Below are 25,813 nucleotides of genomic sequence, written 5' to 3' on the forward strand. Positions count from 1 at the left end.
GTACAGTTTGAAGTGCTCTTTCTTTGAGAACTTACTGATGACTTCTGAGCGTTGGAGGAAAAGGCATAGGCAGGACAGGAAAAACTAGAAAATCAAAATTCTTAAGTTCCAACACCACATCATTAGTGCATTCCACAGAAAAGCTGTGCTTGCAGCAACATAGCACAAGCTGGTGTCATTCAATTATTCATTCAACATGTATTTACAGAGCCCAGTACTAGGATACAATGGTGAACCAGAATGTAGGTTCCATTCATGAAGATGGGGACTTGGTTCTTTGCAATATTCCAGCATCTAAAATAGTACAGACCTATCACAGAGACTTAATAGAAAGATACACTGTATCACAACTTTTAGAACAGTGCAGGCACATGGTAGACACTTAATAAATGTGTTGAATAAATGTGTGGATGAAAACAGAGAAAGAGCTAGTGAACGCAGAGTTTGCATTATGCCAATTTCTGAAGAGTCTATTAATGAGCTGCCCAAATCCAGTAGAGAGTTAAAAACCATTGTCTTCCTGAGAGAAAAAGGACATCTTCTGAAACAAGCCAGCACCCCAAGCCAAGGCCAGCATTATCACTCTCCCCAAGGGGCCCAAGATGGACAGCCCACATGCCTCTTAGGGGACTCCAGAAAGGTCCAGAGACAGGACTGGATGTCACCAATGTAAAAGCCCGCCCAGAGTCCCCGTTGGTCTCTTATTTCTGCCTCTGTAGTATGCCTCAGCCCTCCTTTTGGTAACAGCTCTTTGTTTTCCTTTGAGGAACACCCCCCTCCAATTCCATGAGCTGGGCAGACAATGAAGGCACTCCCCCCATCCCTCAGCCCCTGACCCCCAACAAGGGATGGGCAGGTGACCAAGATGTGCCAGCCCAGATACTCTTCCTGAAATTTGCAACTTAAGGGCAAGGACCCAAAGATGGAAAATGGCTTGAGTTGAGATTTGAGTTATTTTGGGGACAGCATCTTGAAGAGGAGGTCCAACAGCAATGGGCGTTTTTATACCTGGAGCTTTCCTGTTCCTGTATTTTCCAAAATCTAGTTTGTCTAGCTATTTAGTTTTCCTGTCATTCTGTGGGTTACTCCATAACTTGTTGATCAATACATTTTTTTTTCTTTTTTTGCTTGAGTAAACGAGAATCAGATTCTGTTGCTTTCAGAACTAAACCCATACAGTCCCACTGTGGGAGCTTACAAGGCAAGAAAAGGTTACTTGTGACGAGGGGCAGGGGGGAGGGAGAGAGAGGGAGAGAGGGAGAGAGAGAGACAGAGAGAGAGAGGGAGGGAGAGAGAGAGAGGGGGGGAAAGAGAGAGAGGGAGAGAGAGAGAGAGGGAGAGGTAATGGGGAAAGTCCCATGCAGAATCAATGGATTTTAGTCCATTTTCAGTTTTCCCTTCTAGTAGACTGATGGAAAGAGAGAGACAGAGAGAGAGAGGGATAGAGAATTATGAAAGAAGAGTTCTCTCAAGCCAAGCAAAACAATCCAGTTTGATTTAATCAGGTGAGATTTTTATTTCTATTTCTCTACTTGGCTTCTTCCTGAAGAGAAACAGATATTGTCTGCCATCTTCGAATCCTTCAGTTTTATCACTCTGTGGTTTCCCATAATGCAAAATACTTTCTAAATTTTCAAACTATTTTTATTTGGTATAGTTTGCTAGTCAATTTCACTTCCTTCCCTCCTCCCAAATGTATACTCTGAGAAAACCTTAATGATCAGTCCTTGTTCCTTCTTTAGTTTTAAGCAACAAACATCTTGTGTCCTCAAAATTTACTAAATAACTTCATACTCAGGAATGTCTAACCTTTTAAAAGGATGCCCTTGGAGAGAATAAAAACACATAAAGTAAGCTAGAACAGGTATAAAGCATATGGAGAGGTTCTTCAAGAAAACTGGATTCTTTTTTATTTAAGATTTATTTATTGTTTATTTATTTACTTTATTTATTTTTGTCTGCATCAGGTCTTAGTTGCGGCACGCGGGATCTTCGTTGAAGCATGCAAGATCTTTCAGGATCTTTCGCTTAAGCGTGTGGGCTTCTCTCTAGTTGTGGCACTCAGGCTTCAGAGCACATGGCTCTGTAGTTGTGGCACACAGGTTCCAGGGTACGTGGGCTCTGTGGTTTGCAGCACACGGGCTCTCTAGTTGAGGCGCGTGAGCTCAGCAGTTGTGGTGCGTGGGCTTAGTTACCCCTCGCAGCATGTGGGATCCCAGTTCCCTGACCAGGGATGGAACCCACATCCCCTACATTGTAAAGCAGATTCTTTACCACTGGACCACGAGGGAAGTTCCTGAAAACTGGATTCTTATAGTCCCAACATGAAGGGAATCTAACCCTGCTGTGTGTCAACTCTGTATAATACTTCTTTGTCTAGATCTTTGTGACCTCTGTGATAATCCTCTGGGTGTTAATCAGCAACTAATTGTGAATGACAAAAACATCACTCAGACTAGTTTAAGTATAAAAGGAAATTTACTGGCTCAAGTGTCTGGAAAATTCAAGAAGTGATGCTAGCTTTAAACATAAATGGATCCAGGCACTCAATAAGGGTTGGTCTCTGCTAGAGATGGAATGTTTGTGTCTCTCCCAGATTCATATGTTGAAACCTAATCCCCAATGTGATGGAATTTGAAGGTGAGGCCTTTGGGAGATGATTAGGTCATGAGGATGGAGCCCACATGAATATGATTAGTGCCCTTATAAAAGAGGCCCCAGAGAGCTCCCTCACCCCTTCTGCCAAGTGAGGACACAGTGAGAAGATAGCTGTGTATGAACCAGGAAGCAGGCCCTCACCAGACACTGAATCTACTGGTGCCTTGATCTTGGCCTTCCCAGCCTCTAGAACTGAGAAATAAATTTCTGTTGTTTAAAAGCTACCCAGTCTATAGAATGTCTGTTACAGTAGCCCAAGCAGACTAAGACACTCTCTTTTCTTCTCTGGGTCTGAGTTGGTGACACTCACAGGCCCCTGGTAGCCCTGTATTTCACCATCTTTTCTACTGATAATCTCAGCAGAAAGAGAACAGCTCCTTCCCAGTTGATCAGCAGGCCTGGGCCCAACTTTAATTGGCCTGAATTTTCAAAGGGAGAAATACACCTACTGAGTCTCATGTACACTCCTGCAGTGCTCAAGTGAAGAGGAACGGGGTAGACAGAAAATGTAAGCCAATTGTACTAAGAGTGGGAGAGTTTCCTAAGGAAAATCAGATGGAGCAATGATAAAAGGGAATGGATGCTGGCAAAGAAAAACAACATATGCCAACTACACTCAGCAGTGGCAGCTGCTGATGCACTGGTCCAAGCATGGTTGTGTGTGCCATATGGAATGGACAGAACGGGCTGCACAAAGAAGAGCCAATCCATGGTTCCATCAGGTCCAATGCACAGAAACTCAGAGCACAGGAGCTGTCTGCCAGAGGGACTTCAGTATCCCACTGCAGTCCCTGAAAATGCAGATGGGTAAGTGATGAGTTCAGCAATTCTACTCCCAAAACCAAAGAGAAAAACAGAAATTATCTTACTGGCTGTAGAGGAACTCTCACATGAGGCTGTGGCACAGGCAGAGTTTCTCAAAGGGTGATCTTAAACTCCTGCATTAGAATACCTAGGGGTGCTTACTGAAACTCCAGACTCCTAGACCCTAGTTGAGATCATCTGACTTGTAAGCTCTGGGGTTGGGGCCCCAGAATCTGCCATTTGATCAGGCTGCCAAGCAGGGCTGGGACTAAGGTGCAGCTAATGAGGTGCTTGGGGTGCAGCAGTCAAGGGGGTGCTCACTCTGGGGTCAGACCCTGCACCTGTGCAACACTGAGAGCAAGCAGGTCCTTAAGAGTTCCACCCTAGCCCCTCACTTCCCTCACGCTAGTCCTGGCCCTGCTCCCAAGGCTTGGGAATTCTGAAGCACACTGTTATAGACTGAATTATGTCTGCTCCAAAATTCCTTAGCTGAAGTCCTAACCTCTAGTACCTCAGAATGTGGCTGTACTTGAAGATAGGGCCAATAAAGAGGTAATTAAGGTTAAATGAGGGCATTTATCCAACATGATTGGTCTCCTTATAAGAATAGGAGATTAGGACACAGACACAGACTGAAGACCATATGAAGACAAAGGGAGAAGACAGCCATCTATGAGCCAACCTCAGAATAAAATCAAGCCCTGCTGACACCTTGATCTCGGACTTCTAGCTTCCAGAACTATGAGAAAATATATTTCTGTTGTTTAAGCCACCAGTATGGTATTTGTTATGGCAGCCCCAGCAAACCATACCATGTTTGAGAACTGGTGGCAAGGCTGTTGAGAGCACGGGCTCTGCTATCACACTGCCCCCACTGTGGCTGCAGTCAGGATTAGGTGAGATAATCGCATAAAGCACTTCATACAGTTTCATGAAAAATGGGAAGCAAGCACCCTGTAAATGCTAGCTATAATCATTGTTGTTAAACATATGTACTTTGGTCAGCTTCTAACCCATCACGTTACACAGCCAATTGTGACCACCTAAAATTATTCAACTTAGCAAATACTTATTGGGTGTCAACTTTATAAACATAGCACTGTGCTCAACCTCTTCTGGAATCAAAGATGAAAAATAACCAGTAGTCATCTTCAGAGCGCTACCAAGAGTAAAAACTGGAAAATTATGAAACTGAAATGTCCATCTGTGCTGCAATGCACCCATCATTTTGATTCCTGCAACGTGCCCTTCCTTAACTCACTCCTGACTTTCCCACGTTAAACAATAGTGCCATGTCTAACTCCTATGGGAGTTAGCTATACTCCCATAACTAACTATCCTGTCATACCTTTACTAACTATACCCCCATAGCTAACCATCCTGCCATGCCTGACTATACTCCCATAGCTAATTATACTGCTCCCTGTGACAATACTCCCACATCTAACTATACGTTTATCTAACTCTACTGTCATAGTTAACTATCCTGCTACAACAAACACTTTTCAGATGCCCAGAACAGCCTCAATTCTCACATCTTCAGATGTGATACAGAATCGGACCTTTTCCCACCTCTGGAAAACCACCTCCCCCTACAATCCCAAGAATTCTGCATTCTCCAAAGTCTCTCTACATTCTACCTAACTAAATCAAACATAAACCCAGACCCATTAATCATGCCACATTTATTCCTAATTCAATTAAACTCACCTTCATAAACATTTATTAAGCATCTGCTGTACACAAGGTGACACAAAGTTTTAAAGTAAAAGACATGCATCAAAAACTATAATGGAGAAAACATTACCACCATTCATATTTGCTACGAAAGGCCCCTAAAGGTTTGTCCCAACTTACACCCAGATCCTACCAATATGAATGTTAATAGACAACAAGAATTATGCCAATGGGTTTTTAGTTTCCCACTCATTTATATTACTTCTTTCTCCATAACACTCACAGGGATGCAGAAACAGGTCAAAACCCTGGAAATTTTCCATTTTCCATGTGAGTTCTACAAATGTAAAAGGACCAGGTAAATCTTCCCCTATAAACCCTCCTGTAATTCTCCATGCTGCCATCTCATGGGCTTCTGTTGTAAATGAACTGCAGTTTCTTCAGAGATGGGACTAAGGATCTGACAGAGGTTAGAAAGCTTTCTTTCACTCAACACAGGGAAAGTTGCTGCAGCGACAAAGCCTGTGCAGACAGATCTTAAAGGGCCACTGCAATACTCAAATTGGAGGTTTAAACAGGCTCAAGGCTAAACTCTAAACCTGTCAGGGCGCTGCTAAATTGAGCAGTAAAAGCCCTCCCTTCTCTTGACTAGCATGGGCCAAACTGCACAATTACTGTCTAACTCTTTCATTTGATCTTATTAAGCATTGCTACTTGATTTATTAGCTTGAAAACCATGGAAAAGAGCAGAGGCTATTACATATATTTCCTGACTTATCTAAAAGGAGTAATTTAAATAAATGATTAAAATGGAAGCATTTTGGGCTTCCCTGGTGGCGCAGTGGTTGAGAGTCCGCCTGCCGATGCAGAGGACACGAGTTCGTGCCCCGGTCTGGGAAGATCCCACATGCCGCGGAGCGGCTGGGCCCGTGAGCCGTGGCCGCTGAGCCTGCGCATCCAGAGCCTGTGCTCTGCAACGGGAGAGGCCACAGCAGTGAGAGGCCTGCGTACCGCAAAAAAAAAAAAAAAGGAAGCGTTTTTGGTTTTACACTTTATTATTTTATTTTGCTTTTTATCAACTTAAATAAATCTATCTTGGAAACAGCTGGATGACATAAATTCGAAGGTGGGCGTGCAATTTCCCAGGGAAAGAACTTAGTTTGGTGAAAGGTGTTGATAGGCCATCTGGACTGTGTAAAGATCCCTTCTGATAAATGGGGTAGAAGAGAGGGAAAAAAGAGAACTTCATTGTTCTGCATAATGATGGAGGTCAAGTATGAGTGTGAGGAACAGGGAATGGGGACAAGTGGCAACAGAGAAGATGCAGCAGGAAGGAGGGAGGCCAGTACCAGAAGAGCACTGGCAGTGAGCTGTACCTGAAGGAAGGTGGTCCTCTACCTCTCCAACGTGCAATAGCACCACATGCCAGTGCTTAGACTGGGTAAGAGTCAAACTCTCAGCAAAGCGATAGATGCTTAATGCCCTACTTGCCCAAAGTTCTGGCTCTTTTAAGTACATGCCAAGAGGGTCCTTTCATTTGACTGTAAAGTTTGCCACTTAAGTCTGTGAACTCCACTCTCCCTTCCCTTGCTAAACCCTGCATTAGCTCTGCCTGAGCTGTTTCCAATCTAGAAAGGCCTTTGTCACTTTGGGTAGGGATTTTACATGGAGCCACCCTCCTTATCTCTTACATCTTTCCTGTACACCCCATAAGAAGATGAGGTGTCCTGCATTTTGTCCACAGGCTACTTTGATCATAAGGACTCCTCAGTCCAAGGGAGACCCATCCTTGCCTGGTTCATATTAAACATTAATGGTTTCCTGCCTCTAGAAAATGTATTATAAACATGTTTAACCCAAAATTTGAGTATATCCCCTTTATGATTCCTGGCATCACTGACGTCCTTGACAAGATGAAAGAACCCTTGAACATGCACATCTTGGCCAGATGGGAGAATGATTTCCAGGGCAAAGTAAGACTTGAAAATAAAGGCAAAATCCTTAATTGCTCCCCACCCCCCGATACCCAGAAGAGAGGTTGCTTTAAAGACCTTGAGAGGAAAAACATTTTTTAATTTGGAGAGAAGACCTCTGGTACAATAGTAAGTCTCCAGTAGGAAAAAAGCAAAGCTTCTCAGTTTAGAGGAGGTGCAGGCCTTCATTCCTCCATTGCAACACCTCATGTAACCATGCAAGAAATCTGGAATCAGGGATTCCCTGGTGGTGCAGTGGTTGAGAGTCTGCCTGCCGATGCAGGGGACGCGGGTTCGTGCCTCGGTCTGGGAGGATCCCACATGCCGCGGAGCAGCGGGGCCCGTGAGCCATGGCCGCTGGGCCTGCGCGTCCGGAGCCTGTGCTCTGCAACGGGAGAGGCCACAACAGTGAGAGGCCCGCGTACCACAAAAAAAAAGAAAAAAAAAAATCTGGAATCATGCATTGGGTCTCCAGGGAAGCAGATTCTGAGATGGAGTGAGCTTACAGAAGGTTAGCAGGAATTATTTGTGGCTTACAGGAGGCCTACTGGGGAGCACATGGCTTACAAGAGGTCTAGTGGGGAGTACTCACAGGTATAGGAGGTCTACAGGGGAGCACTTACGGCTTGCAGGAAGCCTACTAGGGGGCACTCGTGGCTTACAGGAGGCCTAGGGGGAAGCACTCATGGAATCAACACCTGTGGAAGGGAAGGGAAGAAAAGGGAGCAGGGCTGGGCTTCAGGCAGCCCTAGGGGAACTTCATGGCTGAGCTGTTTGGGTTGGTAAGAGAGGGCTGAGCCTTTCTACTCCCATGATAATCAACCTCTGGATGAGGGCCACCTGGGAAGGGAACATGACCTTGGCTTCGGCAGCTCTCTTCAGATGAGGTTGTCCAGCAGGGGGCTGACAGATGAGGGCTGTCTGCTGGCAGCACTTCTAGTAGCCGGCCCACTAACTCCTTTCCTCCAGAGGGAGGATCTGCGTGGCACGTCATAGCATCCACTGCCCAGCAGCCCCTAGACCTAAATCCATCCCTGTGGTCACGAGCTCAGAATTTCCTTCCTCTGGAAATGCCAGGAATTCTTTTATCAGATTACTTCAAAATAAGATAGGCTGATCTTTATGTTTTTCCTTCCTTTATTTTACTGTGGTAAAATATGTTAAGTCCTCCAGGCATTATCACAAAATCCTTCTGCTCTTAGGAGGGAACATTCTAGAAATCAGGGCTCAGAGAATTCTGTCCAACAGTGGAGGCAATCCCACCTATAGTAAATTGATTAAAAATACATGCTGCAATTTGGATGAACCTCAAAAACTTACGGTAGGTGAAAAAGGCCAGACACAAAAGGTCACATGTTGTATGATTCTATTTACATGACATATCCCAAGTGGGTAAATCAATAGGGATAGAACTCCACCTGGTTGTTGCCAGGGCTGCAGGGAGGAGAAATGGGGAGCAACTGATTAATAAATATAGAGTTTCCCTTTGGGAATATTTTGGAACTGGATAGAGATGGTGGTTGCAGAGCACTGTGATATACTAAATGCCACTGCATTGTTCATTTAAAAGTGGTTAATTTTATGTTACGTCAATTTCACCTCAGTTTTTTAAAATGAGTTTTTTAAAAAATCCTCTTCTTTGAAGGCAGTCTGTTATATTAAAATTAACCCTCTATGGGAAATTCCCTGGCATTCCAGTGGTTAGGACTCTGTGCTTTCACTGCCCAGGGCCCGGGTTCAATCCCTGGTTGGGATTGAAAAAAAAAAAAAGAAAAAAATAAAATTAACCCTCTACTGTAGGAGCCTCCCGCTTTTGAGTAACTGGATATTATCAAAACATTGTAACTCTGTCCTCAGAGTAAATTTAGATTACATAAGGCAAGTCAGGTAAAACTCTGTATTTAAAGTCAAGCATCCTAGTCAAGTAGATACTGAATAGATACAAAATTATGTATAACTATAAGCAACTGATTTAAACGGGCAAGTAATTTCTGTTTACAACTGAAGGATATTTTCCTACAAAAGGAGTTTGGAGTATTGTGATTAATACAGCCTTAAAAATTTTTTGAAATAAAAATAATGTTCAGGGCTTCCCTGGTGGCGCAGTGGTTGAGAGTCCGCCTGCCGATGCAGGGGACGCGGGTTCGTGCCCCGTTCCAGGAGGATCCCACATGCCGCGGAGCGGCTGGGCCCGTGAGCCATGGCTGCTGAGCCTGCGCATCTGGAGCCTGTGCTCCACAATGGGAGAGGCCACAACAGCGAGAGGCCCGCATACCGCAAAAAATAATAATAATAATAATAATAATAATAATAATAATAATAATGTTCAGATATTTCAGGATCTCCAAAATGATTTGGAAAGGCACACTTCAAACAAACAATTTTTTTAAATACTTGATGAAAAACATTCATCTTTTACTGGTAAAAACATGAAGAACTGCAGCTGAATACTTTGCTTTAATGTGTCTGGTGTTTGCTGACAAGAAAGACAGAGTAACAGTGTAAATATATTTGTTTGAAGCTAAACGTTATGTGAATTAAGCTATATTTAAACAAATAAGTCCCTTTACCCTACGACCACTCCACCACTATTACCCAGCATAGTCTGAAATTCCATAAGAGAAATTTAACTTTGAAGTAAAAGGAACAGTCCAAAAGCCATGAAACAGTTAAGATACCAGGACCTTCAAGTGTCGATTTAAAACATGCCTAACGGACTTCCCTGGTGGCGCAGTGGTTAAGAATCTGCCTGCCAATGCAGGGGACACGGGTTTGAGCCCTGGTCTGGGAAGATCCTACATGCCGTGGAGCAACTAAGCCTGCGCTCTAGAGCCCATGAGCCACAACTACTGAAGCCCGAGTGCCACAACTACTGAAGCCCGTGCCTACAGCCCATGCTCCCAACAAGAGAAGCCACTGCAATGAGAAGCCCACACACCGCAACAAAGAGTAGCCCCCGCTCACCACAACTAGAGAAGCCCATGCGCAGCAGTGAAGACCCAACGCAGACATACATACATACATACATACATAAATTTAAAAAATATGCCTAACAGCAAAAGTCCATGTTCTAGGCAAGTGAGAGTCAAATCAATTATCCTCTCACCCATCCTCTCTGATAAAAGAACCATTTATAAATTTCATTGTTTTTCTAAAGCATTCCAAATTTGAAGTTTCTGTATAAAATACTTTCTGAATTTCAAAACATATTTAAAACCTATTATATAATGACATTTAAAATTTTAATGTTTATCTGAATTTTCAAGAATGCAATTTTCTTTTTTCTCTTTAGTACAGTTATTCCAGACTAAAACTTTTAAATTTGAGACATGGCATTTTGAATTCCATACAAGAATTTGTATTTCTGCACTAAAACTAACAAGCTAAAGTTTCATGTAAATATGATATAAAACATGTGCTTTAAATTGAAATAAACTACATTTGAAGTGTGTTATGTTTGTAAACCAAAGTTGTCTTTTAGAAATTGGCTCCAAAAAACTTAGACAATCCAAAAATATATACAGATCAACAGCAAAGTTTCCACTTGATCTTTCCAGGCAGGATTTAAATGTGTCATATCTTGACGTTTTCCCAGTTATAGTGTATTAATTTAATTCTACTTGATCTTGATATATTCTGGATATTTTCTCAAACATACTTGAATTTTGAAAATTTGAATTTGTATAGCATCATGGAAGGTGATATAAAGAAGGACTGAGGCTGCTAAGTTAGGGCAGCCAAGGCAAATGATTAAAACCAGGCACCAAGTGTAATAAACAATTCCCACTGCCAGGAGGCTGGCGCTCCAGGTCTAGTAACTCAAACCTGTTTGCAGGTGTAGAAACTCAAACTTGTTATCCAGCTGTCCAGAGTTCTCAGAATTCAAGGATGCCGAATTATGTTCACAAACTCACCAGAAATTGAAGGATGTTGTCTAGACTTACATAAAACTCTCAAGCACGGGACTTCCCTGGTGGTATAGTGGTTGGGAATCTGCCTGCCAATGCAGGGGACATGGGTTCAATCCATGGTCCAGAAAGATCCCACATGCCGTGGAGCAATTAAGCCCGTGTGCCATAACTACTGAAACCTGTGCACTCTAGGGCCTGCGAGCCACAACTACTGAGCCCGCGTGCTGCAACTACTGAAGCCTGCACACCTAGAGCCCATGCTCCGCAACAAGAGAAGCCACTGCAATGAGAAGCCCGTGCACCACAAGGAAGAGTAGCCCCTGCTTGCCGCAACTAGAGAAAGCCCACGTACAGCAACGAAGACCCAACACAGCCAAAAATAAAATTAATTAATTAATTAATTAATTAAACTCCCAAGCTGGCTGAAAATTCCTATGGGCCAGAGCAGCCCATTAGCTCCCTTTAGCAAAGCTGCCCAGAAAATCAAATTTTTGAATTTATTTTTGGACATGGTTTTGGAGGAAAGGGAGATAGATGGTTTGATGAATTTAGCACTGAGAGTCTGATGCATCCTTCTGCAAAAGAGGGATGTATATGCCAAGCAAAGTGAACATTTGTAGCCCTTGGATGGGGCATGTGCCTTATGGTTAGTGATAGGTGGGCACTACTGTTGGTGGCCACATGGGTTTTTCTTACGCTACCACGGTGGATCACTCTCCCACTTTTGACAGGGATGTATGTTTTTCTGTTCGCATTAATATTTTCAGTCAGATTAAAATTAACTTTCTGTGAAATGGCAGGACATTTGGAATCTACCCTAAAATACTTAAAAATCAAGTAGGGGAGAAAGACAGATTTGGAAAAATATAGATCATCGTTAAAGCTGGGCAGTGGATATTATTATATTATTCTCTTTACTTTAACGTGTGTTCAAATAGTTCCATTAAAGTTTTTTTTTAAATTATTTCTTGATGTCTGGGTTCTGGTCTTTCTCAATATACTGCATTGGGCACAGGCTCTAAAACTAAACTCCTTTAGTTCAAATCCCACTTCTGCCATTTGCTAACTCAGATCTTAAACAAGTTACTTGATCTGTTTGTACCAGTTTCCTCATTGTAAAACACTGGTACTGATGAAATCTACCTCATGTGGTTTTCGTAAGGTTAAAAATAAGATCATGCATGGAAGGTGCTTGGCTGTGTCTGGCATATAGTACTAGCTCAATAAATGCTACCTATTATTATCTATCACGTATTGATTCTATAGTTTAACTTTGTGGGCGTTGTATTTCTACTCTCCAATATGAGGTCATAAGCCAACTACAAGGCCCACTCCTACACACACACACACACACACACACACACACACACACACACATACTCACAGACACACTCACATACTTTGCTAGCTCATCAAAATCTGCTCTTCTGTATTCCACTGAAATCTCTGTAGTTTCATTCCTCCAAGTAAAATAGTAAGAACTAATTAAAAAGAATCAGATAAAGGCACCACCGTCCCAGTTCCCCTAATCTCCATCCCAACAATATAGGAGAACGTTGCTCCATCTCTCCTCCCTCCCCTCCACAGTCAATCCCACTAACACCAAATCCAGACTCAATGCCTTACAGGTGAATCTTCCTCCAGGAAGAAATAGACTATTCCTCTTGGTTCATCTGAAAACAAGAAACTGAAGAAATCTAACAAAACAAGCTTTGATACACAGCTCTTACTTCAGAACATTAAAATTACAGGGTAAGGAATTCTGAATTACATCTACTCTGAATCACCCACAGAAATGACTTTTTAAAAATCTTTGCTATTCAAGTCCATGATAATTATTATTAGCATTTGAAAGAAGGTGACTCTGTTGAGTCACACTTAGAACTATAAACTCTAAATAAATTTGTCCTTCAGTCAGGACAGATGAAAGAAGAAACTGAATGATCCAAAATATGCACGTGAAACCAGGAATATTGTTTTTACTTTGCTGATTTGTTTGAGCTGTTCCACATTTACCAATTGGATATCATCTTCCCATTCAATACATGAACTCAAGTACATCAATGCTACCAGAATAATTGGACTAGAGTCCATCTCTGGCAAGCCTCCATGTTTACTCAACTGACTTGTGCTGGAGCTGACTAATTGGTAATATTGACTAAGCCAGTGTGGGAGGCTGGCCAGGAGCATATGGGTTATGTCCAGGGTCTGCAGGGCAGAATTCAGTTTAAGAAGCAATGGCTTTGTACCACTAAATACATATTCCATATTGAATCTGGGCTTCCACGCCCTCTGCCACACCTGTGTACTCCCATAACCACCGGCTGTCCAGTGCAAATTCCCTCCTGTCTCTCCCAAATAACCTTTATTTATAACTAACTAACTCTTGTCCATGTTACCCTCTACCCAAGTAATTAATGAGACCATTTTTATTTTATAATTTTTTATTTTGGGAATTTCTAAACTTATCCAAAAGTAGAGAGCACAGTAGGATTAGCCATATAACATATAATGTATCTGCCACCTTGCTTAAACAATTATTACCACGCTTCCAATGTGGTTTCACCTGCTCCCCCCCCACCACCATTTTTTTCTAAACTGGAGTATTTTAAGGCAAATCTCAATACCAACATTTCTTCCCTAATGGGTAAAAGTATTTTAGAAAAATGTAACTGCCATGCAATTAGCACATCTAACAAAATGACCAGTAATTCTGACATTACCTACTAATACCCAATCCATATTCAAATTCCTCAATTGTCTCAAAGCTGTCACAAGAGCAAGTAAGTGGTAGAAGCTGGGATTTGAACCCAGGCAGTTGGGACTCCAGCAGACTCCAAAATCTATAACTCATGGAAAGAGAGAGTTCACCAAGAGCTCTGCATAAACAAGACGAAAAGACAACCCTCAGAATGGGAGAAAATATTTGCAAATGAATCAACAAAGGATTAATCTCCAAAATATATAAACAGCTCATGCAGCTCAATATTAAAGAAACAAACAACCCAATCCAAAAATGGGCAGAAGACCTAAATAGACATTTCTCCAAAGAAGACATACAGATGGCCAAGAAGCACATGAAAAGCTGCTCAACGTCACTAATCATTAGAGAAATGCAAATCAGAACTACAATGAGGTATCACCTCACACCAGTTAGAATGGGCATCATCAGAATATCTACAAACAACAAATGCTGGAGAGGGTGTGGAGAAAAGGAAACCCTCTTGCACTGTTGGTGGGAATATAAATTGATACAGCCACTATGGAGGACAGTATGGAGGTTCCTTAAAAAACTAAAAATAGAATTACCATATGATCCAGCAATCCCACTACTGGGCATATACCCAGAGAAAACCATAATTCAAAAAGACACATGCACCCCAATGTTCACTGCAGTACTATTTACAATAGCCAGGTCATGGAAGCAACCTAAATGCCCATCAATCAGACGAATGGATAAAGAAGTTGTGGTACATATATACAATGGAATATTACTCAGCCATAAAAAGGAACGAAATTGGGTCATTTGTAGAGACGTGGATGAATCTAGAGACTGTCATACAGAGTGAAGTAAGTCAGAAAGAGCAAAACAAATATCGCATAGTAATGCATATATGTGGAACCTAGAAAAATGGTAAGGATGAACCGGTTTGCAGGGCAGAAATAGAGACACAGATGTAGAGAACAAACCTATGGACACCAAGCGGGGAAAGCCGTGGGGGTGTGGGGTTGGTGGTGTGATGAACTGAGCGATTGGGATTGACATGTATACACTGATGTGTATAAAATTGGTGACTAATAAGAACCTGCTGTATAAAAAAATAAAATTCAAAAAAAAAAAACCAAAACAAATGTGGCCAATGGTAACTTTCACAGGTACAGCATCTAGCCCCGTGGCAGCCATGAAAATGCACTATTTACATCTCCTGCCATGGGGAACAGAGCTGACTAACAGCTCTAGCTGCGGCACCGGTGGATCCACCACTGCATTTGCCCTTGGGCTGCTCCCACCTAGACTGAGCACAGCTAAGCTGTTAATTCACACCCATTCCTGAGAGACCAATGGGTGACTTTGGCCCCAAAACTTGGGCAGCTGATGGGTCAGCCTGGTGGACCCTTCCTCCGACTGTGCGGCAGTCTGAGACTCTTCCTACCCAGGCCTCCTTCCTTCCCTCTCTCCTTCACCATTGTCAGAACTTCATTATAGCCACATTCAGGGGTAGCCCTGTAAGATAGTGGAGTGGGAAAAATCTTTCTCAGAGGCAGTCTGCAGGCAGTGCAGCTGGTATCCACACTGGAAAAAAGGAAGCCCAAGGTGAGAATGTACAGATTCCTGCACAGTGGCCCAAGGTCTGGTTCTTTGGCCAAGAACCTGGAAGGAAAAGGACTGAAAGATTGGAAACAAGGGGGTCTGGGGTAGAGACATATAGATAAACACAGAGGAGTGGGCACAACGTGTTTATTTCTGTCTCACACAGTAATGCTCCCCAGAAGGCATCCATCGTGGAAGAGGCACAGAACAACCAAGCAGAAAAGAAGATTGAGCCCGTCAGTGTTACACGGGCTTCCTCATCGGCCACCGCAGAACTGGCACCATGGGCTCAGGGATGGAGGAAAGCAGAAATCCAGCGTGTAACCCCAATTGCCCAAGGCCCATATAGTTAGTGCCACCTCTAAATGTCTAATCTGTCCACACAGAGACCAACGCTGAGCACTGAGAAGGCACATTCCTCGTGGGGAGCAAGTGCTGCTGGACGGCAAGTCGACACGTGGGCCAGTTATGGAGGTACTGCTTCTCTGCTCCTTGCAAATGGATCCAGGCCCTTTTACGTAGCTTCTCCTTGGCCAGCTAGCACCAAAGCTTTGTCAGTAGAGGGCGATGGAGAGACGCGGGAGGAAAAGGGTTTTGCTTCTAGACTCCTGTACTGCCCGCCACCCGGCAGCCCCCAGGCGGCAGTGCACCTTGGCCAGCAACTGCAGCAGCTGCCCCCGGCACCCTAGAGGGCAGATTTCTAGCAAATTCCACCAGCAGAGCACCACAGATGACGAGTGACTTCTCTGCCATCCAGTGAACCACAGCCATGCCCTCCCTCAGCCCTTGGGCGGAGGGGTGCGTGGATGGGCTCTTCTCTTTCTATCAGCCCTGTAGAGCTACGCCTTCTGTCTACTATTCCCGTATCCTTTAAAGTTCTCTTTACTTCCTACTAGCCAATCCCCTGTTAGAGTTAATAATTCTTTATTTTATTTTATTTTTTTTTTTTTCTGTACGTGGGCATCTCCCTGCTGTGGCCTCTCCCATTGCAGAGCACAGGCTCCAGACGTGCAGGCTCAGCGGCCATGGCTCACGGGCCCAGCCGCTCCAAGGCATGAGGGATCTTCCTGGACCGGGGCACAAACCCGTGTCCCCTGCATCGGCAGGTGGACTCTCAATCACTGCACCACCAGGGAAGCCCAATAATTCTTTATATTAAACTTTCCCTGTTCAAATAATTGCATAGTATCTGTGTCACACCCTACAGTGAGAGGTGATAGATACCATTCCAGGTAAGAGTTTGCCTTTCCCGTTCACAGGAACTCAGACATCACTGCTATCTAGGAGCTTATACAAGATGGGATCCACAGGTGTGGAATCCTGTGCCCCAGTACCCAACCAGGTGATCAGAGTGGGTCCCTGATCATGGAACCATTGATTGTGTCACACCCCACATTTCCAGAAGCAGCCAGCCTCACAGAGGACTACAACAGCCAAGGCACAGCTGAAGTGCCATCGACCATCTGAAAGGATGGAGTACTGTTTTTCAGGACGCGTGTCCCCATTGGCTTTGGGAACACGCTGGGAACCCAGGAGTGGAAGAGGGAGTGGCTCTATTTGCCATCGCTCCCTAAGATCCACCATGGGACTCTGTCCTCCCCAGCCCTGAAATTCTGGGCTCTGCGGCGTTCAAGGTCCTTGTCCCAAAGGGGCAACTCTGGTCAAGGGACACAGCAAGGTTCCCTTGAACTAAACTGTGTCTGATTCTAGGGCACTTTGGACTCCCTGTGACCAGGTACCAGCTGGTGAGAAAAGGAGCTGCCATCACTGGCAGAAGGAGTCAGAGCTACTCTTATACAGTGGGGACAGGGAGGGACAGGGAACCAGGTGACCCACTGAATGCCTCCTGGTACCCTTTTGCCCCACTGTGACTGTGTTCGCGCACGTGTGGCAACCGTGGCTACAGTCCAAGGTGTTTCCTGCCCATTCCTCTCTTCCTCCTTTTTTCTTTTTTTTTTTTTTGCGGTATGTGGGCCTCTCACTGTGGCGGCCTCTCCTGCTGCGGAGCACAGGCTCCGGACGCACAGGCTCAGCGGCCATGGCCCACGGGCCCAGCCGCTCCGCGGCATGTGGGATCTTCCCAGACCGGGGCACGAACCCGTGTCCCCTGCATCGGCAGGCAGACTCTCAACTGCTGAGCCACCAGGGAAGCCCTCTTCCTCCTTCTTTTACAGGTGTCAGACTCCATCACAGTCTGAAGGATGTGGATGCCTTCTCAGGCTCCCTGCCCTTTACCCTCCACGGGCACATTCCCCAGAAGTCTCAAGCACATCTTACTCTTCCCTGGCATCTTCTTCTCTGAGGACCTGAACTAACACAAGCCACGAACCAAAAGAGCAGTGTGTGTGGAAGGGGGTGACAAAGGTCATCTTATCAACAACCTCTTTTAACATGATTATAGAATTGCTTTTGTTTTTCTCATGGTGTCTTTTTCTTCCTGTTAATATGCCTTTAGTACCATGACCTTATCCTCTGTAGCACTTAAAATAATGGAGAATTTTATGCTGGAGAGGAGAAAGGGAATCCTCCCATCCTGCTGGTGGAAATGTAAATTGGTGTAGCCACTGTGGAAAATAGTATGGAGGTTCTTTAAAAAAAAACTAAAAAGAGAGCTGCCATATGATTCAGCAATCCTGCACCTGGACATATATCTGGAAAAGATGAAGACTCTAATTCGAAAAGATACATACACCCCAATGTTTATAGCAGCACTATTTACAATAGCCAAGACATGGAAGCAACCTAAATGTCCATCAACAGATGAATGGATAAAGAAGATGTGGTACATATATACAACAGAATACTCCTCAGCCATAAAAAAGAATGAAATAATGCCATTTGCATCAACATGGACAGACCTAGAGATTATCATACTAAATGAAATATGTCAGACAGAGAAAGCCAAATATCATATGTTATCACTTACATGTAGAATCTTAAAAAATGATACAAATGAACCTATTTACAAAACAGAAAGAGACATAGAAAACAAATTTATGGTTACCAAAGGGGAAAGGCTGGGATAAATTAGGAGTCTGGAATTAACAGATACACACTAGTATATATTCAATATCTTATAATAACCTATAGTGGAAAAAGAATCTGAAAAAGGATATGTGTGTGTGTGTGTGTGTGTGTGTGTGTGTGTATAAATATATATGAAACTGAATCATTTTGCTGTACACCTGAAACTAACACAACATTGTAAATCAACTATACTTCAATAAAAATGAATAAATAAAACAAAAAAAGATTATTTGGGAATTTTAAATTTCTGTGCATATTTTCATTACTGAACACCCAACTCCTACCATAATGCTGAGCACATAGTAGGGGCTCCAAATTATTAGATGAATGAATGAGTAAGGCTATTCAGGAACAACCAATCTACAGCAAAATTTACCAAGTGTAGTAGCAGAAGGACATTATTGACAAGACACTATTATGACACACACAGAAATCCTGGAGAGCAGACTTATATTTCTAGAGCACAGATAATGATCAGCGGTACAGTGACAGTCGAACAAGAAGATCTAATAAGGAGTTGGAGCTAAGCTGAGTGCTACGTAGGGCAGCCTCCATATCTTAAACAGAAATAAGCAAATGTCAACCTATGGAGATATAAGGGGGTGTCAGCAGTCACCAACACGAAGCAATTTGAAAAGCAAGCCCTGCTTCTTCCATCTTCTGCACCAACCTGTGCCGGGGCCACCCTGCCCTCTAAAGTGGCTTGTAATTCTCAGAAGCTGTGATGTTGTCATCTCCAGAAGGCTACTGTTAAAATGTAGTCTAGGAGGAAAGGAAGATTTCTGATCTTTCCACATTCACAGAATGAGGACAATGTTTAAGTGAACATGGGCTCACTCTCAAGGGTGGCCTTGCACTTGCTCACTTCCGAGAGTGAGCACCTCCTTACATGGGGCCCAAGGCAGCTCATTGGCCTCATCCTACTCCCAGACCTGCTTGGGATGCTGCTAAAATTACAGATTCTGGGCCCCCCACTCCAGAGCTTGGTCAATCATATACTTTGAACTGACTGTTACTGATAAAGAAACTGCTTCACTTCAAGAGGGAATAAGTCACTTTAAAGAGGTGTAATTGATGAGAAGAAATGAACATACATAATTTGTAGATGGCACTTCATAAATCGGGACTGATTGCCAGAAAGGATAAATTGAAGGAAGAAAACGGAACCCTAATACAACTGCATAAATTTTCAATAAAAAATTTTTTTGCGTGCAAAAGGAGAAACATGGAGAAAGAGGAATCTTTGGCTGAGAAATCAAGCACTACAAAAAATACTACTTATGGCTTTATTTTTCTTTTTAATTAAGAGGGTTTACACAAATTTGGCTTCATGAACAAACCACACAGCAATAATTACATAAAGTTTTACTGATCCAAAAGTATTATATCTGCCACCAAAAATGATTCTTTGTATATTTCTGTTGTAAAAATCATAATGATGCCACAATTTAGATTTACTGCCTACCTTTACAATTAAATATTATATCCTTTTGGGAGATCATGATACCCTTATCATTAATTGGAAATATTTCACTTTTCAAATACCATTCTTAGAAATAAAAGGTATAATCATAAAGTATGTTAACTTCCATTCCTAAAAATTTTTTGATCACAAGCTAAAGGGCATTGGTTGGGATTTAAAAATGCATTTATTTCAGGAATAGTTTTTGCATAGATGTAATTGATAACATTAAAAAATCAGAATGTAAGTTTTCCATACAGATTATATGTTCCTGTAAAGTACAGAAGTGCATGGTTGAGATGTTAAGGCATTTGGGGACAAAGGACACTTCCATGTTTCCTTAGCCTACAGCTTGCCTCTTTGCTTAGAAGACTCTTTAATCCTTTTGACAAAAGAAAGGTCCCCTACTGCCTCGGGCCAGTTGTCATGATCTGTTAAGTAAGTGGAAAACCTCAGGTCAGACACAAATCTATTAACCTCATTAGTCCTCTTAGTTTCCACCAAACCATTTTGTCATTTTCCCTGGTTCACCCCTTTTCTCAGCAAGAAAAGAGAAATTACTGGGAGGAATGGCAAAGGTTTTGAAAAAAACCTCAATTTAGTAGCTTTTGTAGAAATTACTTCTACAGATTTGGTGAATCTTCCTCTTCCTGTGCCTCAGCTTCCTCATCTATTAAAGGGGATAACAACATCTATCTGTTAAAGTTGAGAGAGTTAATGTGATTCCTATGTACAGTGCTGGACATAATATAGACATTCAATCAATCTTACGTCCTTAATAATAATGCCTTCTAAAACATGCTTACTTTGTACCAGACACTTAGAGTTGCCCACACCCCCAGGAGCCAGTCTCCCATCTCCTCTCTCCAACAGCCTCCGTTTCCATTTAGGAAACCATGAGGTTCTGGGGAAGTGACCCTACTCAGATCACTGACTGATCTAAGTCATAAGTGCACTCTGTTCCCCTGGCTGGGGTTACTGGTTGAGGATGGACACTTGCATAAGCTGGTCCCAAGCAGAGGGAGTCTCAGAATTTGGTTAGAAATGCTGAGACAAAGTCATTCCCTCCCCTCTGTCTCTGTCCAGGTGGACGTGAACAAAGAAGCCTGTAGCTGCAGGTGCAGCAGGCAGCCATCCTGCTACAAGGAGAGTCCATCTTACGATATGGCCAACATCATAGCAGCAAAAACAGAGGGAAAAGAAAAAAAATGCCCTTGATGAGATCACTGAGCTGCAGAGTCAAGTCTCACCTGTTATTTGAGACAACAAATTCCTTCATTGCTTAAGTCAGTTTGAGTTGTAGCTAAAAGCATCTTATCTGACACAGGACTTTAAACATGCATTAACTAATCTAATCCTCCCAACAGCTGATGAAATGAATAATATAAGGGACCTCACTTTATAGAAAAGAAAATGAAGGCTTCCAGAAATGAATTTTCCCAAGAACATCAGCTAATAAGGGTATAGCCAAGCTTCCATCCCAGGCATTCTCACTGCAGGGCTGGCAATCTTAAAGAAAACTTTAGAAGGAAAGGCTGACTATGCCTGCTCCTTATTTGGGGGGAGTATATTCTTAAAAGATGGATGTGGCTGCTTTCTTCAAAAACTTAAAACCTGTTTTTTGTACTGATGAAAAAACCGTGTTAGAATTACAAAAGAAAACCATTTCACTGGAGGCCTGGAGAAGCACTCACCTCGAGTTTTTTTTCCTTCTTTAAAAAGGAAAAACGATGCATCTCATTTTAACAAATACTGACTCAACTCCACCGGTGAGGGAAGTGGAAAGATTTTCCCCCCACCCTTGCTACATTAAATACTTAAATACTATCAGAAAACAATACTGTATAACCACGTAGGCATTTCTGTGTTTCCAAATGAGAGCCTTAAAGCCACAGTATCTTATGCACATCACCACACTGGTGCTATTAGTAAAGAAATATATGGGAGGGGAAAATAATAAGTAATATTACAGATCCAAACTAATCAGTGATTAATGCAAAGAAGGTCTGAACCCTTGATAAGACTATTAGCACATAAAAGAGTAGGTTAAAAAGAGTAGGTCCCTGATATTAAATTCAAGTACACATACGTTACATCAACCATATTTTAATTCACTAGCAGCCATTTAATCAACTATCTTTAGCAACAGTTCAAACACATTTGAATTTCATATTCTTTTCTACATTTTGGGAGTGATTAGCTTGGACATGCCTTGAATCCATGGATGTGTCTTGTCATTTGTTAAATCAGGATACTGGACAGATTTTTTAGGACCCTTCCAACCCCCAAGTTCTATGGTCCAGCCATAAGATAAACACACACACAGAGATATTTGTGTGTAATATCTACATCTGGATGAGTCTTATAAAACTGCTGTTTTGTACATCAAAAATGAATGAACACAGCAAATTCATATGGTTTCATTCAATCTATAATGCAAAGATAGTATAAAATAGCACCATATCATCCCTCCCCACCTAACAGGTCTGATTCTTCCCCTCAGATACACAAGCCACTTACTGGAGAAACAAAGAGAAGTTCACTCTCAAAAGTATGACACCTTCTTGCCTCTGTTCTATCTCTTCCTTGTACATATATGCTCATATTGAGAGTATTTTTCAAGGTTAAAATTTACCAGCCTATGCACACACAAACAACTTTTTTAATATGTAAAGCTGTGTGCTATAATATATTCAGATATTTTCTGCACTAGGAACACTGCCTTTAAAAATCATATGATGGGCTTCCCTGGTGGCGCAGTGGTTGAGGGTCCGCCTGCTGATGCAGGGGACATGGGTTCGTGCACTGGTCCGGAAAGATCCCACATGCCGTGGAGCGGCTGGGCCCGTGAGCCATGGCCGCCGAGCCTGCGCGTCCGGAGCCTGTGCTCCGCAACAGGAGAGGCCAAAGCAGTGAGAGGCCTGCGTACTGCAAAAAAATAATAATAATAAAAATAAATGAATAAAAATAAATAAATCATATGATGACTATAAATATTTTGTACATTTTTGATGTTCTACAAGAAAAAAAAAACGCTTATCTCTTAAGTACCTAAAGAACTTTTGAAAACCTGAACAGAAGGAGGCATAAAGTGAGTGACTCCTCATTTCTCGACTGCTCACCTGGTATCTCAAATGAGTGTGTGTACAAAGACTGGCCCCCATCCACATCCACCAAGTGTCCGGTGATAAAGGAAGCTGCAGGAGATAGCAGGAAGCATACCAAGGTGGAGACGGAAGCACACACATGCATACGAAAAATGAGATACTCCTCATTTTGGGCTGCTTCACATTCCCGAGTAAACGCATCTGAAGTTACAGGTCTGTATCTTGAATCCTACAGCCTAGAATGCCAGTCTGTGTGTGCTATAACCTGAAGGTGCATAGACAGACGCCTTTTTCTATTTGAGCATCATTAAAATTAGGTACGTGACTGGGGTGAAGGGAAGATAAAAAGAGCCTCGGACAGAGTCAAACGAACTACACGATGTGAAGTGGCCAAAAGTGAACGCAGTGCTCAGTGTCTGCTCTCTCCCATCTCAAATAATTCAGTTCTTTCCACAATCCTCATTGTTTTTGTTTTTGTGGTACACGGGCCTCTCACCGTTGTGGCCTCTCCCGTTGCGGAGCACAGGCTCCGGACGCACAGGCTCAGCAGCCATGGCTCACGGGCCCAGCCGCTCCACGGCATGTGGGATCTTCCTGGACCGGGGCACGAACCTGTGTCCCCTGCATCGGCAGGCAGACTCTCAAACACTGCGCCACCAGGGAAGCCCCCACAATCCTCATTGTTTTCAACACCACCACATGCCTTTTATAGTTTTCTCCCTGAAATAGTCATTGTGTCTGTATAACAATAAACTGGCTTTCTAGTTTGTTTAGTCCATGGTCCTTTTAGGCCCAAAGCCCAGCAACTCAGAGCTTTCTACGAGAGGGGCCTGAGAATCCCACTGCAGCTCCGAAAAGGGCAGATAGGTAATTGATGAGTTTAGCAACATCTACTTCCAAAGCCAAAGAGAAAGACAGAAATTATTTCACTGGATGTAAAGGAACTCTCACGTGAGGCTGCTGGCACAGGCAGAGTTTCTCAAAGGGTGATCTTAAACTCCTGCATTAGAATCCCTAGGGGTGCTTACTGAAACTCCAGATTCCAAGACCCTACTCGAGATTGCCTGAATTGTAAGCTCTAGAGTTAGGGCCCCAGAATCTGCCATTTGATCAGGTTGCCCTGGGACTAGGGTGAGGCTAACGAGGTGTTTGGGGTCAAGGGTGCAGCAGTTAAGGAGGTGCTCACCCTAGGGGCAGACCCTGCACCTATGCAACCCTGAGAGCAAGTGGGTCCTTAAATATTGTGTTTGTACCTTGCTTGCCTCACCCCAGTCCTGGGCCAGCAGAGCACCATAGCATGTTTGTTTACATGGCCGTGCCTCTTTTGTTGCTGGTTGTGTTTTTTTTTGTTGTTGTTTTTTTTTTGCGCGGTACGCAGGCCTCTCACTGTTGTGGCCTTTCCCGTTGCGGAGCACAGGCTCCGGACGTGCAGGCTCAGCGGCCACGGCTCACGGGCCCAGGCGCTCTGCGGCATGTGGTATCTTCCCGGATCAGGGCATGAACCCGTGACCCCTGCATTGGCAGGCGGACTCTCAACCACTGCGCCACCAGGGAAGCCCGGGGCCGTGCCTCTTTGAGACTCTGAGACCCTGGAGGGAAGCATAGCCTTCTCTCCATCCTTGTATCCCCAGCAGCTATTATAGGACTGCACGGTCGAAAATGGAGGCCACTAGCCATATGCCACAACCAAAGCATTTCCATACCGCTGTAAGTGTAAAACCACACATCAGATTTTGAAGACTTGGTATGGAAAGAAGAATGTAAAATAATCTCATTAATAATTTTTATAATGATTACATGTTAAAATGGTAATGTTTTAGATATACTGAGTTAAATAAAATATATTTCTAAAACTAATTTCACTTCTTTTTAAAACTTTTCTTAATGTGGCTATTATGAAGTTTAACATTACATATGCGACTATTATCACATTTCTATTGGACACAGTTAGTATAGAATTAATAATTTAAAAGTTCCCACATTCCTGGGGAAGGGCTGATGGGGCCTAGTAACAGGTGGCCATCAGAATTAGTTTTACCCTGTGTAATCAATCAATGACAACTCGCCCTGAGAACACGTTTTGTTAGTCAACCAATCAGTGAGAGCTCTTTGACTCTGCAAGTTAGCCAATCGGGAAGACTCAGTCCAATAAGCTCCTTTCTGAGTGTCAGCAAAACAACAACCCTCTCACCCGAGTAACCATGGCTTCTGGAAGTCTGCAAATCTCTAAAACCATACTTACCCCCAAGGGGGGGGAAATAAAAAGCCTCAATAGTCTATTCCAAGAGACTGTGGCTGACCAGCAATAAATGTGGTTTTGTGCTGAGTTTTGTTTCAAATATTGAGCAGTGGCTCCATCCTTTGACAGTGTTTAGCATAAAATAACTACTTAATAAATGCTGACAGAGGGAAAGAATCTTTTTGCACCTCTCCCCCTCAAATAAAGGGATTTTTCATTGCCTAGCTCTCAATACAGTGTTTTGCCAACAGACTAGGCACCATTAAATAATACTGAATTGGACTGAAACTACCTGTGAGGTATTAATAAAAGACATAAATATTCATGATACCTTATTTACTTTTGGAACCCAACATGCAGCTAAAATGAACTAAAAAAAATTTTTATAATTACCAAATTATGCACTATTATAATACCTTCAGATAGATTCTTCCTAACGTTCATTTTAATGGAATCCATTTGACAGATGAACTTGAAGTATTAAATCGGGCATGTTATCAATCAATAAACACTACAGGAGTCTAGCAACTTGTATCCACGTCATCTATGTGGGTAACACCTCTTTGAGTTCAGTTATCTGTTTGCTTTCAGCTCTGTTTATTAAAGATCACAGGGATTTTATTTTATTATTTATTTATTTATT

General features: G+C 42.9%; 1 protein-coding gene across 1 annotated transcript in view; it reads right to left on the reverse strand.

Annotated features, from left to right (window-relative positions):
• Nucleotides 1–20,169: 20,169 nt before the first annotated feature.
• Nucleotides 20,170–25,813, reverse strand: part of PECR (peroxisomal trans-2-enoyl-CoA reductase) — a 31,909-nt gene continuing 26,265 nt past the window's right edge. Inside the window, exons 8-9 of the mRNA XM_007462856.1 lie at nucleotides 22,947–23,058; nucleotides 20,170–20,255 (exon numbers count right to left, since the gene is read on the reverse strand). Coding sequence (XP_007462918.1) covers nucleotides 20,170–20,255; nucleotides 22,947–23,058 — 198 coding nt within the window. The remainder of the gene's footprint in view (nucleotides 20,256–22,946; nucleotides 23,059–25,813) is intronic.

Source organism: Lipotes vexillifer, unplaced genomic scaffold (genome assembly GCF_000442215.2).
Source record: "Lipotes vexillifer unplaced genomic scaffold, Lipotes_vexillifer_v1.1 scaffold1518, whole genome shotgun sequence".
Taxonomy (NCBI): Eukaryota; Metazoa; Chordata; class Mammalia; order Artiodactyla; family Lipotidae; genus Lipotes; species Lipotes vexillifer.